Consider the following 11,568-nt stretch of genomic DNA (forward strand, 5'->3'; position numbering starts at 1 on the left):
AATCGATCATATATTCCATGACATGTACCAGATCTAATGACTCGTATGCCTTGAGCATGACAAGTTGGATCTGATCAATTTGTCAAGAATCAACGAATCAAGATCAAGAACATTATTAAGTGTCCTAAGAGGACAGAGAAAAGGATCTTGACGATATGGAAGAGATCATTGTGAAGATTACATTGATGCTAACTTCTATACTGATAAAGAAGATTTTGTTCGTAGTCGAAATTCATGCTTTTACTGAATGGTGAAGTATTGGCTTAGAAGAGTACCAAGTAATACACCATAGTGGATTTGACAAACTTAGAGTACACTCAGTTTGTTAAATTGCAAAGAAGACAATGTGACTAAAAGAGATCCATTAGTGACATCCTTGTTGAAATTCAATCATTGATGGGCCTTTTGGAGGCTCTTGTGACTATTAGGGTGAACTTACCTCGAGTATGGATCCCAAGTCACACAAGCTCACAAGACACATACTCAGTAAGTACCAACACATTTAATAGTGAGTCAAATGTAAAGACTTCATAGTCAATAAGCCATATCGAAATATAATCGTGTCGATCCATTACCTCAGCCAATGTCACTAACGAAGTCTAACAGTCATACAAAGTTGAGAGGCATTAGATTTGAAAATGAGTTAGCTTAAACACCCTTAGTTTAGCATGTTTTAAACCTGAGAACTCAAGCAGTATAAGTTTTAATTTGATTTGGCGCTTATTAAATGGACATCTTAATATATGATGGAGATCAGTCATTTCAATTAACTTATCATTGTGTTCTCCTTTTGCATGTTTGGAAACCACTTCCCAAGTATTAATTTACTCAAACGTCCACAATTGTTCATACTCTTGGAAGTAAGTAGTGACTCAAGATTATCATGAGTATTGGTGGATTGATCATAGTGATTGGGCATAGCATAGAGATTATGCTAACACTCATGAGTAATTAATAGAGATTTAAGTATTGGACCAACCCACGCTTAGAGATTACTTCATGGATATAGTCGCGGGTAATTCTAAGATGATAATATCTTATATTCTTCAAACCTATATATATGTGGGGTTTTTCTCTATGATTCTGTCATGCATTGGTTTACTCCAACGTTATTTGTAACTGGTAATTATAAAGGGTATGTCCATGTGTGACATGATGAAGTAGACAAAAACTATGTAGTCGAAATTTATTTGTTACTTCTTCCTTAATAGGAGAAGTGATATGTATGGGACCCTCGATGATTTGGTGATGACATCTAAAGTGCATGGTCGAGCCCTAACTGAAATTGATGTGTTTAATTTAGTAGTCAGATGTAGTCGTCACAAGTCTGTATCGGGAAACATAATCTTGAATTCTGAGATTGACCATTATTCATGTCTCGAGTTCATACAGATATCTATAACAAATAGATAGTTGATCACTTATCTAAGGGCCGAATCTTGATAGATCAAGAGTTTGGTAGTTGCATTGGATGGCTAACTCTTTGTTGATTATTGGAGAAGTATTGGTCCTTGTATAGTTGATGACATATCCAAGTGGGAGACTGTTAGAAATAGTGTCAAAGGTTATTAACTATTGGTAATATTTCTAATAATAGCATGGTCCTTTTGGGTTGCCCTCAAGACCCAAATTGAGTAAAATAAATAAATGAGAAATTGGTATATTAATTATTATGGTTAATAATTACTTAGAAACTAGTTGGAAATATATTTTGGGAATTAATTAACAGTTTAATTAATTAAAGGATTGAATATTCAATTAATCAATAGTTGTTTGATCATGAATATTCTAGAACCCTTATGGAATTAGGGTTGGACGAAAATCACCCCATCCCACATGGGAAAGGGAGTGAATTTCGTGGTTGCCTCCTTGTTCCACATGGGAAGGAGTACAAAACCTAGAACGACATCCAAGACTATAAATAGGACCTTAGGGATTTCATTCTTTCTTGCACCTTAGCTTGAAGTTTCTCCAATTCCGGGAAAAGATGATTGAAGTTTTGCGGTTTAATTCGTTCTGATTCGACTGTTTTTGCGACTTTGAGAAATTTTTGGTTTAAAAATATTATGATTATGAAATCAAATATTAGGAATTGGCTTCTTCATCATGTTTTGATTTTCTTTTGGAATCTGGATTTTCATTAGGTTTTTAACTTTAGCTTTGATTTTGATTTTGGGATCGAGATTTTCATCAGGTTTTGATTTTCAACATTTTGAATTTGATTTTGTTCAGTTTTGATTACAAGGTAATTTTGATTTGAGTTTGTTTGGGTTTTGATTTGGTTTGAGATTCATTAGTTTCATCCTATGAAAATTGCATAATCAAACACCATTATTCGAAGTTATCGAAGACGATGGTGGTTGTCTGATACGATAGTGGCAATGATGAACTGGACGGTGGTTTTTGGTGGTGGCGGAGCCATGGTGAGAAAGATGAGTTGTACGGTGGTTTTTAATCGAGGGAGAGAGAGAGGGCGAGGGAGGGAGAGAGAGAGGGCGAGGGAGACCTTTTGTAATTAAATAAAGAGGTGGGACCCTCTTTAATTAAATAATAGTAAGGTAAAAAAAAGGAAAAAACAAATAAAAATGGGCAAATCCGTCATTTGAAGAATTTAAAACACTTTGGACCAAACTCACAACAAAATGAAACCTTTGGACCTCTTGTGCTAGTCCAATGACGATTGTGATTTACCTTTTTTCGTTTGTCGATTCCCCAAATTTCAAAGCTTTCTCGTTTGCCATCAAAATTAATAGAAGAATTCCAAATCGAAAACCATCTACAATAAGTCCTAATAGAAGAATCCATCACATGTAATCAACCTCCATTAATCCATGATATTGGTGAATATTAATGTTAACCGCTAGTGGTAGGTGTAAAAAATGAAACACATTAATAATGAAGAATCCATTACCTGTAATCAACATCTATTCAATATTCAATTTCGATGACAAGAGCTTCAATCTTTAATGGACCGTATCTACATCTCACCAACAATAAAACATTCTTTGGTGGTATACAAATTCTCACTTTTGCTTCAACTTTTGTCCCCTCAATTCTATAAAAATCGCCTACCTCTTTTCTTTCAGGTGGCAAGAAACATAACTAAAAGTGGTTCTCAGACTACGATTGAGGAAATTTGATAGGGAAATTGGTGGGTCACGTCCACCAGCTCGATCTGGACTCAAGATCGATTTCCATGAGATCTTCATGGATGAAGAATGGTTTTAGGATGCGAAACATATGAAGAGGTCATTGGTGGAAGAAATAGATAGTGTACGATAGGGTGGTGGTAGGTTAAGAGATTGTTAGATAGTAGGGTTGGAGATGGAATTAAAGGTAGGTGTCAATTTGTTTTTTTTAAATAAAATTATATAAAAGAAAAAAATGAAAATGATCAGTAAAAGTAAAATTATCATTTTACCAAACATACAATGAAACCATAAGAATCAACCATGCAAGATTTAAAAACTACATGATTACATTCATAAAAAAAGATAAGGACCATTTATGTAATTTTGTCATTGAACTATGAAAAAGGGTAAAAATTATCAGTAAGGGTTAAATTATCATTTTACCAAACATACAAGTTTCAAAATGGTAGAACCGCGTGAAATACTAAGGGTGGGAATTATTTGGTTCGGAACCGAAAAACCCGAAAACCAAGTCGAACCAAAGTCGATTTTAAACCGAACCATATTCAAATTTGGTTTTCGAATTGGTTCAAGACCAAACCGAATTGTGAATTTTGTTTTTGGTTCGAGTTTCGGTCTCATGATGTTTGAACCAAACCGAACCGAAAAAACCGAATTTCATAAATTAATTAATTAAAAATATATTTTATATTTAATAAAAGTATTAATTATATAGTAAAATTCATTTTAACTCATTTATTCTTTGGATCATTTTGTATGAAACTTTAGATATTTCAGTTTGCAACTTTAGATTTCTATGTAAAAACATTTAATGTATGTTTGAAAATTTTTTAAGTTTATATCTGGTTTCCTCGGTTTTCAAACCGAACCAAACCGAATTAGAATTCGGTTTTCGGTTTGGTCTAGAGAAGTTGAATTCGATTTGGTTCGGTTTCAAATTGAACAAAAAAAAATTTCAAACCGAAGAAACCGAAAAACCGAACCAATTCCCACCCCTATGAAATACAAAACATAGGGGCATAACAAGTAGGACGATTCATGTAACTGTTATGAACAAGAAGTGAATAATATAACTGTTATAAATGCGAAATCTCATTATCTTGTGCTTAAAACATAGATTAAAGAAAACACAATGATTTGGTGCATAGCCAGCCATATTAAGGACTATGCTTTATTGCAAATCCTACTTCCTAACTCCAAGAAATAAATAAACATGTAATAAATGATGAGCCCCTGTTTGCTGGATCTCTACCATGTCCTTTGGGCGAGACTTCTAAATGATCAAAAACCAAAGACACACTACACTCACGCTTGTTTCATGGCTCTGCTTGCATTGACTCGCACTCTTCCCGAATTGACTGGAAAAGAACTGTGGATAGGTATCGCTCCCCAAAGCTTGGAAACACAACCTGCAACAATCATTTATTTACATAGTTTAGAGATATGGTCATTACCAAAGTCTTGGGGACCCGCTTCTTGTGCCAACCACCTGACTTTTAAACACCAGGTCGCTGTGGGTCAGCTCGGAAGTTGCTGGAAGAAAAACTCTTTTTTTTTTTTGAAGAAACTAGTCGGATTTTAAGCAACCATGTGCCCGTATATATGTGTGTTAAAAGTAAGGGTGTGAGATGCATACTGCAATAAGTTTTCCTGCATTCTCAGGTCTCTTTCCAACCTTGATGGCAGCAGCTGCTGCTGCTCCAGAAGATATGCCCACCTTCAAAATTAAAACAAAAAGGTGTTAAGCCACACGACACGGACCAAAATGAAATATAAGATAATAAAACCCCCCTTACCAACAAGCCTTCTTGGAGTGCCAATTGCTTCGCAGTCTCAACAGCTTCATCACTGGAAATCTGGAAAAGTTTGATAAAAGAAAGAAAGGGTTTTGTTTGTATCAACCGATCATACCTTACTTTTTGTACATTAGTGTAGTGTCCATAAAACGCATAAGCAACCACATGAATAGAAAGCTTTTTTGAAATTGGTTTGTTACTAGTTGTAAAGACTTGCATTCTTGTAAATGATCCAAAACATTTTCATATATAAAATACTAGAATGCTTATTTACAATTATACGATACTAATAGATAGCCATTGGGAAAAAAAACCAGACCTCTATTACTTCGTCAAGCACATCTTGATGCAAGTTCCTTGGTACAAAACCTGCCCCAATCCCTTGAATTTTGTGAGGGCCTGCAGTTATCACATAATAAAAGCTAGAAAAAAAAACACAAAACTTGGAATCACAAACTAAAGATAATCTTTAGGAATTACCAGGTTTTCCACCAGACAATATGTTACTCTCTGTAGGCTCCACGCCAATCACCTGATAAGTTTAATCTCATCAGGTAAAATATAAACCAACAGGATTCCATTATATATATATATATATATATATATATATATATATATATATATATATATATATATATATATATATATATATATATATATATATGAATTTAAGAAAAAGTCATATAAACTGTTAAGCTACCTACCTTAACATCAGGATTTTGATTTTTGAGAAAGCGGCCAACCCCAGATATAGTTCCACCAGTTCCAATCCCTGCAACAAATATATCCACTTTCCCTTTGGTGTCTTCCCAGATTTCTGGGCCAGTTGTCTCAAAGTGTACCTGCACACAAGTTGTATCTTAATATGTAAATGTAAGACATACTGACATACTTTACAAATAAATGATTTTAACTAAAAAATTACTTACCTTTGGATTAGCAGGATTATCAAATTGTTGAAGCATGTAAGAATTGGGTGTGCTGTTGACTATTTCTTCAGCTTTCTGAACTGCTCCTTTCATGCCCTTTGAGGAGTCTGTGAGAACAAGATCCGCTCCAAATGCTTTTAGAAGAACCCTTCTCTCCAGACTCATTGATGCAGGCATTGTCAAGATCAGCTTATACCCTTTTGAAGCAGCTATAAATGCAAGCCCAATGCCTGTGTTCCCACTTGTAGGCTCAACCAATATACTCTGGAAACAATCAAAATTACTATGTCAATTCATGACATTCCATCTTCTCATTCTCAAAATTGTAACTATTCTTTTTTTTTTTTTTACCTTCCCTGGTGTTATAAGTCCTTTTTCTTCAGCATCTGCTATCATACTGTTTCCTATCCTGAAGCCAGAAAAAAGTTAACAGGCCTTTCAGTACTAGAATACAATTTTATTCAGATAATGCTGAAATCTTTTAGATCATATTACAGTATTACAGAGGACATCATACAATTTAATTTGAAAAACAAATACATTTATGTCTAAAGTCTAAACACATTGCAGTTTAATCTATCTCTCACCTGTCTTTCACACTACAGCATGGCTCCATAATTTCAAGCTTGGCAGCAATATTAGCAACTGATCCCTTTGCAATGTCATTCAAGTACACCATTGGAGTCTTTCCAATAAGCTGCATTATCACAACACAAAAGAAATTAACAAGCCATTAGCTTAGAATGAGGATATTTTATTGTCCTAGAACGAAATTCCAAAAGCAGCACAAGAATGCTTTAGAATTAAATCACCCCACACCTTAAATCCCAATTGATGTTTCAGCGACTCTGAACAATACTCTTTTAAAAGATGTAATTTGAATTAGATACTTCTAATGACTAACAAAGCTCCATTTTATGTATTTGGCTAAATTTTTATCAAGGACACATGATCCTCTTTCCATACATAATCTCTTATATCATGTTCTTCACTGAACCTAATTCAACACAAACTATACATGAGGACGCACAACAGTAGGACAAAAACTATCCACTCCGATGCCAAATGTTTACCGATCAATTCCATTAGAGTAGATGTCACCGGATTGTGCTAATATCTAATATCGATAAACACCATACCAATGGACTTTAATTCAATAAGGCAGTAGAGTAAGAATTGGTTAAAACCCTAAGCATTGACATCTCTATCATAGTTGACCAAATTCATTTCCAAAACCACTCTGAGACACATGCTTCGTTCTACCACAAACGAATGTTGTTGGTTGGATAAGCTGTCATAAATACACAAAAACTTGACCAATCACATAGGTTATGAAGTTGTAGATCTCATTAATTTATTCAGAGACAAGTCTAAGCAGCAAATAAACAAGACCAAAGGAAATGATGTGGTCATGGGGAAATAGGCAAGAAATAAGCGCAAAGGAACCTGAGTAACATCGTCTGCGATGTTAAGACCTTCGACTTGAGTCTCTTGTGGTTTCACAGAAACAGCCTTACATACGATTGGGCTACATGGGAAGGAGGAGAAGGAGGGCTTCTTGAGACCAAGCGAAAAAGCAAGTGCAGGACGATTGAGGAAAGGGGCGTCTGGGTAAAAGTTGGACTTGGATTTGCAAAGAGGAAAGAAGTGCTTGTGGATCAAAGAAGCCATTGCTGGTGCCTCTCTCGATAAGCAGATATGAAATGAAGATATGAAGTGAAAGAGGTTCAGGCTTTCCTTTTATAACTTAACTGGGACCGATCCCTTTACTAGGTTTTCTCTACAGTTTAATCCATCTTATTAAAATTAAAATAAAATAATAATAAATTCCAAATACATTCGCCAATGTTATACCACAATAAGTCTTACGGTTTTTTACAAAAATTGTTTTATAAGGGAGCTCGTTTGTACGAAATATTTTTTTTTTCATACATACCGATTGATGTTTTAAAATATTATATGGCACAATTATATAACATATAAATTGTATGTATAACAAAAAACTGTTATGTACCAATCATTTTCCATTTTATAACGATATTGTCTATAAAATATGATCATATATCGTGACACCTTTAGTAAGTAGTCATTTATTGAATAGTTTTTTCGAATTCATTTATTAATAAATCAACTATCGTATTTAATTGGAAAATTATTATTTTATGAAAATAATATTTTGGGAAAATGACTTATTAAGGTAATTAACTTTTTGGTATGTCCACATCTGGGTAGTATCTTTTTTTTGTACACATCTAGGTAACAAACTTGTTAGAAGTGTTCACATATGACCATTATGACCTGCTATAGCAGATTAAATCCTAAATGTGAACGTTTTCAGCAAGTTCATTTTTAACATCCGGAATTTCAGGTATTTTATTTATTCAATGAATTTCAAGAACTCGGCGAGTTGATGCGTAGACTCGCCGAGTAGAGACGCGAATCATTATCTGGGTGGATGGCTAGACTCGACAAGTCCACGCTGTTTAATGAAACCATAATTCCTCGGGTTTGGGGCCTATTTAAAGGGCGTCATTTGCGGCTACCAGACCCCAGAGAGAAACCCTAAGTGAGCTAGAGCGTTTGTGAGAGGAAAAGAGTCATTTCTTGATCATTTTTTAGTGTGTTTGCAAATAGAAGAGGACCAAGTCAAGAGGAGGCTGAAGAGGGTGCTAATCCAGTGATTCCAGGGCTCAGAGACTTCATTTTGAGGTATTCATTCGACCCTTCTTCAGTTTATGGTGTAATTCTTAGAGGTAGGGCTTTTTAGCCCCTTTAGAGGATGGTTATATGGAGTAATTGGTCCCTTCTCGTGTTGGTGCTGTAGATTTGGAGCCAAAGAGGTCCAGAGACCCTTTTCCCTTGAGCTTTATGGGTGTTAATGGAGGTTATGAGCTTAGGATGTCATTTTAGAGGCCATATCTTCAAATAAGACCTTTGAGCCTTTGCATGAGCACCAAGATGTTAGCTTTACGTGATTATAATGCCTTGGGAAGCTAGATCTATGGTTTAGAGAAACGGATTTGACCTCAAGAGGTCAATTCAGCTTGAGCATGGCATGAACTCGCCGAGTCCAATAGCCGACTCGACGAGTAGGACGAGGGTTTTCCCGATAATCACACAGTTAGTGACTCACTGAGTTGGGGAAGCGACTCAGTGAGTCAGAGGGAATCTAGAGGACAGAGTGCACGATGGTACTCGCCGAGTCAGGAGTCGGACTCGGCGAGTTGGGTCGGGACATTTCACAGATTGTGATCAGTGATGATTTTTAGAGTTGAGGTTGACTCAGTGAGTCGAATGAGGACTAGGAGAGTGAAGAACATGTGTGGACTCGCCGAGTCACAGTTGTGCACTCGGCGAGTTTTGTCAAGGTTGACCGTTGACTTTTAGGGTTAGTCAATGTTTGGACCTTAGAGTCATCGGAAGGGTAGGATAGTCTTTTACCCTTATAGAGGATGAATAGAGAGAAAGAGATTAGCCTAGCCCTGAAGGTTGTACTAATTAGAGTATTTATTTCATGTGATTAGGCAGGGGCTAGACCAGAGTTTACCGAGTCCGAGATTTACTGAGATATCCGAGGTGAGTCTTCTCACTATACTTTACCTTGAGTAGGTAACTAGAGTTATGTGATACAGTGTTTGTATGTTATATATGTGTTATGTGTTGCACAGCATTATTCTAGGTGATTTATGTTGTGCATGTTTACAGAGTTAGAACCTGAGGGTTCACAGAGTTTGGGTGCACGGACCCACAGAGTTATAGCCTCGAGTGGCTAATATGTGTTATATGTGGTATCTTAGGGAACTCACTAAGCTTTGTGCTTACAGTGTTTTATGTTATGTGTTTCAGGTACTAGTGAGGATCGCGGAAAGGCGTCGGCTTGATCAGTACACACACGGGATTTTATGTTATGAGATCTTGGGATTGATATATGTTATGAATTGAGTTTTAAACAATGAGGTTTTTATGAATAATGAATGAATTATGTTTTTATAAAATGCAAAAAATTGTTTTGAAATTTACGTTGTTACAAGTTGGTATCAGAGCCTTGGTTTGAGGGATTCGAGTACACCTTCGGGCGTATTTGAACTCAAACTGAGGATTTGAGAAATATTTTCAAAAGAGAACCAAATTTTCTAAAAAGAGTAAAAGATTTTTGGAAAACGCAGAGCAGAGTCGTGTGTACGATCAGTCAGCGCCCGAACGGTGATTTCCTAAAATACCCTTATGTTATATGTTTATGAGATTGATATGATGTATTCTTGTGCTAGAGTGGGCTAGGTATTCCTGTTAGGACTAGAGTGACCTGATTTGTGATGCCTTAGCCTAAGGGGAGGTGAGCTGCTATGAGATGCTTGAGAGTGAGTAGGTAGCAGTGAGGAGCTTATGAGAGATCTGTTAGAGAGTGGGTTATGCATAATAGAGTACTTGGGACTTGGGATCCTAAGAGGAGGACTTGGGGTGTATACTGGTATGATGCGGACGGTAGTATTGGGCTCGTACTACTGAAAACACCGGCGCGGTGTACAGTTCAAGTAAGAATCTTCGGGATGCCAGGGATCAAGGAGGGATGAGTTATCGAGTGCGAGTATGCTCAAGCGAGTTTCTAATATATCGTATGTTGTATTTCAGAGGTGGATCATGGTGAGGACACGTCATACGCCAGAGAGCAGCGGGACTAGTGATGAGGAGATCTGCCGGATCATCCATGAGGAGGTGGCTGCGGCCATCAGGGCAGAGATACCAGAGATGTTCGTGATGGGTTTTAGCTATAAAAACATCCTATGTGCTCATACAAACCCTAATGCTTGGATCTAAGTTTCGCTATTGTACATGCAATTCATCCAAGACTATAAACCCTAGATCTAGTATATGATAATCAATATAACATATGAATTAGGGTTTAGATCATACCTTGATTGTTATGTAGTAATAACAATCTCAAATCCTCCTTGTAATGACTTTAGAAAGCTTAGAGTCACAAATGTCACTCCTCTAATGGTTCACAAACACCAAGAGCAAGAGGATGAACAATAAGGAGAGTGGAGGCTACCCAAAACGTGTGGAAACCCTAGAGAACAACTTCTACACGTTTTTTGGGGATTAAGGGTTCCTTAAATAGTGAGGCTATTAGGGTTATCTAACAAGGAAACCCTAATTTGAATGCTTAGGCCCTAAGCAACCCATGAACCCCTTTCTTAAAGGCCTTTGGACGATTTCTAATGGGTTTCCCCATAGAATTCGTCCACCCCTTTAATATGGAGTCCATTAGCTCAATATTCAGCTATCACACAATTGACAGTTCTAGTCCCTTAAGTTTAATTAATGTCTTTTAGCCATAAACTTAATTCTTATTAATTCTTGACTTATATTAATTAAACAATATGATTTCTCCTTTAATATATTATTCACATAATATATTAATAAATCATAATTAATCCTTACTCTCCATAATTCATCCTATCAAGAAGCTTTGGTGAAGGCAACCCAAAAGGACCATGCACCATCGGGTCAAGTACATACCAAAATAGTTATGGACTTAGACACTAATCCAACAGTCTCCCACTTGGATAAGTCTAACAACTATTCTGCGTATGACTTCAGATCCTGATCTGCAATCATAGCTTTCCAAAGCCGTTGTCAACTCTGATCTTATCAGATACGCGGGTCCTTTAGATAAGGGATCATATATTC

General features: G+C 36.3%; 1 protein-coding gene across 2 annotated transcripts; it reads right to left on the reverse strand.

Moving 5' to 3' along the window:
- Window positions 1-4,213: 4,213 nt before the first annotated feature.
- LOC111916528 (cysteine synthase) lies at window positions 4,214-7,594 on the reverse strand. Of its 2 annotated transcripts, none has more exons than XM_023912192.3 (10): window positions 7,324-7,594; window positions 6,465-6,574; window positions 6,229-6,286; window positions 5,878-6,141; window positions 5,653-5,790; window positions 5,429-5,480; window positions 5,268-5,317; window positions 4,949-5,008; window positions 4,789-4,869; window positions 4,214-4,561 (listed from the first exon to the last, which is right to left on the reverse strand). In XM_023912192.3, exons 1-10 carry the CDS (start codon window positions 7,546-7,548, stop codon window positions 4,469-4,471), a joined length of 1,131 nt encoding a protein of 376 aa, XP_023767960.1. In that variant the 5' UTR covers window positions 7,549-7,594; the 3' UTR covers window positions 4,214-4,468. The 2 variants fall into 2 exon arrangements, with proteins under 2 accessions (XP_023767960.1, XP_023767959.1); XM_023912191.3 differs by having other exon boundaries at window positions 5,268-5,347; window positions 7,324-7,591.
- Window positions 7,595-11,568: the final 3,974 nt, after the last annotated feature.

This window comes from Lactuca sativa, chromosome 6 (genome assembly GCF_002870075.4).
Source record: "Lactuca sativa cultivar Salinas chromosome 6, Lsat_Salinas_v11, whole genome shotgun sequence".
Classification (NCBI taxonomy): domain Eukaryota; kingdom Viridiplantae; phylum Streptophyta; class Magnoliopsida; order Asterales; family Asteraceae; genus Lactuca; species Lactuca sativa.

Coding starts and splice junctions, on each gene's coding strand:
- LOC111916528 (XM_023912191.3), bottom strand. CDS start 7,548: ATGGCTTCTTTGATCCACAAGCACTTCTTTCCTCTTTGCAAATCCAAG. Junction 6,575..7,323: donor TCGCAGACGATGTTACTCAG/GTTCCTTTGCGC, acceptor GTGATAATGCAG/CTTATTGGAAAGACTCCAAT. Junction 5,481..5,652: donor ATCAAAATCCTGATGTTAAG/GTAGGTAGCTTA, acceptor TAAACTTATCAG/GTGATTGGCGTGGAGCCTAC.